The 1,674-nt window shown below is 33.6% G+C and overlaps 2 protein-coding genes across 2 annotated transcripts in view; both read right to left on the bottom strand.

Moving 5' to 3' along the window:
* Positions 1 to 652: 652 nt before the first annotated feature.
* LOC109587810 (uncharacterized) lies at positions 653 to 1,668 on the bottom strand. The gene is made up of 3 exons (XM_020004030.1): positions 1,508 to 1,668; positions 1,039 to 1,116; positions 653 to 987 (listed from the first exon to the last, which is right to left on the bottom strand). Exons 1-3 carry the CDS (start codon positions 1,605 to 1,607, stop codon positions 683 to 685), a joined length of 483 nt encoding a protein of 160 aa, XP_019859589.1. The 5' UTR covers positions 1,608 to 1,668; the 3' UTR covers positions 653 to 682.
* Positions 1,658 to 1,674, bottom strand: part of LOC109587809 (uncharacterized) — a 2,871-nt gene continuing 2,854 nt past the window's right edge. Inside the window, exon 3 of the mRNA XM_020004029.1 lies at positions 1,658 to 1,671. Within this exon, the coding sequence (XP_019859588.1) occupies positions 1,658 to 1,671 (14 nt within the window). The remainder of the gene's footprint in view (positions 1,672 to 1,674) is intronic.

Here is a 1,674-nt window from a genome sequence, read left to right as displayed (position 1 = left end):
TCTCCGTATATCTACTCAGTATATTAAAATCACGTGTTTCGGGAATTTGAAAAATTAATTAATAAAAATAATAATACAGTCAAACCTGTCTAAACGGTCACTGCTTAAAACAGCCAGCTACTTTAAAACGGTCACTATTTAATGTCCCAATTTTTTGGACAATGACTGTAATACTAAACTTACCTGTCCCAGCGGTCTCTCTGTAAGATGGTTAACGGTCACCGACAGAATTAATCTCCATCAAGACTGATAAAGACCACCACTGTGTACAACAGGCGGCCAGATAGCCACGCCTATTGTACCACGCCCATTTTGAATTAATTTTTACATCATTAATAATGATTAATTTTTGTTAAATTGTTATCTCAAATAATACCTTCGAAATAATACTATATACCACTCAGTTTAGGTCTTTAGGGGTACCTAAAAGTTCTTTAAGTCTTGTTATATAGTTTCTATGGCCAGTAAATGTGTACAAAATAATTTAAACTGTATTTAAAGGCATTTCTATAAAAAGGCCACCTGCATAAGACAGCCACTAAATGCATGTCCCAAGGTGACCGTTTTAGACAGGTTTGACTGTATCATCAAAACCATAGCAAATAAACATTCAGAAAAGGAAAAAAAATACCATTAAGACACATGAAGAAAAACAATACAGAATGCAAAAATATTATTACTATTATTGAAGGGTAATACCATAAAGAGATTTCAGTTTATCAGGTATTCTTTCAGCAGCTGCACGGCCATCTGTCTCCTTCACAGCGTCTATCAAAGTCTGCCATGTTCTACTAGTTGCATTATCTTTACCCTCTAGCCATGCTTCTAAAGTCTTCCTCCAGTGGTCGTCTGCGTCACCACCACTTTTTGCAATGATATTGAGCCTTGGCTGATATAGACCTAGCTTTAGACCCAATTTATTCCAGTTTACTGGACCAAACAGAACTTCATTTAAAACTGTTTGTACCCTATTGAGATCGTTGATACCTATATTAGCATTAAAAGGTTATTATTGTACACATCATGGTATAGTCTTACCTAGTTGTCCAGCTCCATCACTATCAGGATTAACAGTGGTACTGTCTTGATGAGGCTGTGCTGGTGAAGTACCAGTAGCTATACATGAAAAATCAGTGAGTCACTAATATACCATAATAATTAATATACTATAATATACTATGATACACTATAATTTCAATCATTGCAAAGAGTACATAAATTATCCCCCAAAATTGGAAAGAATAGAATGTGTTAAGAACAATTCACACTGTAGCCAGAAGTACTTATAAACATGGCGTAACATGAAAGTTAAAAAAATTCTCAACTTTTATGTTACAAGTACATTTACACTTTACAGGTACTTCTAGTCATTGCAGTAAGAATTATCAGTTTTTAGACTTTTGAAAAAATTACTACAAGTACATATAAATACCTAAATTATCAGAATTAAAGTATTAATCACTACATGCCATATTTGGTGAATGTATGCATGTTTTTGTGAGCTTACTAGTAGTAGAGAAACTTCTGGTACTTTTCATTAATTTTTTTATAGTTGCAGGACTGACAAGAGCCAAAACACTTATAACAGCCAGAAGAATCATGAACATGAATTGGTTTATAGTAGCCACTGTAATACCAAACAAAATGACAAGAACAACTAAAATAAACTCCCTC

This window comes from Amphimedon queenslandica, unplaced genomic scaffold (assembly GCF_000090795.2).
Source record: "Amphimedon queenslandica unplaced genomic scaffold, v1.1 AMPQUscaffold_12442, whole genome shotgun sequence".
NCBI lineage: Eukaryota > Metazoa > Porifera > Demospongiae > Haplosclerida > Niphatidae > Amphimedon > Amphimedon queenslandica.
This window is presented reverse-complemented; position numbering and strand designations above follow the sequence as displayed.

Excerpts from the sequence above, each read along its gene's own strand:
- LOC109587810 (XM_020004030.1), bottom strand. The coding sequence starts at position 1,607 with ATGTTCATGATTCTTCTGGCTGTTATAAGTGTTTTGGCTCTTGTCAGT. Across the intron at positions 1,117-1,507 it reads CAGAAGTTTCTCTACTACTA|CTACTGGTACTTCACCAGCA; the intron begins GTAAGCTCACAA and ends TTTCATGTATAG. Across the intron at positions 988-1,038 it reads TGATGGAGCTGGACAACTAG|GTATCAACGATCTCAATAGG; the intron begins GTAAGACTATAC and ends ATGCTAATATAG.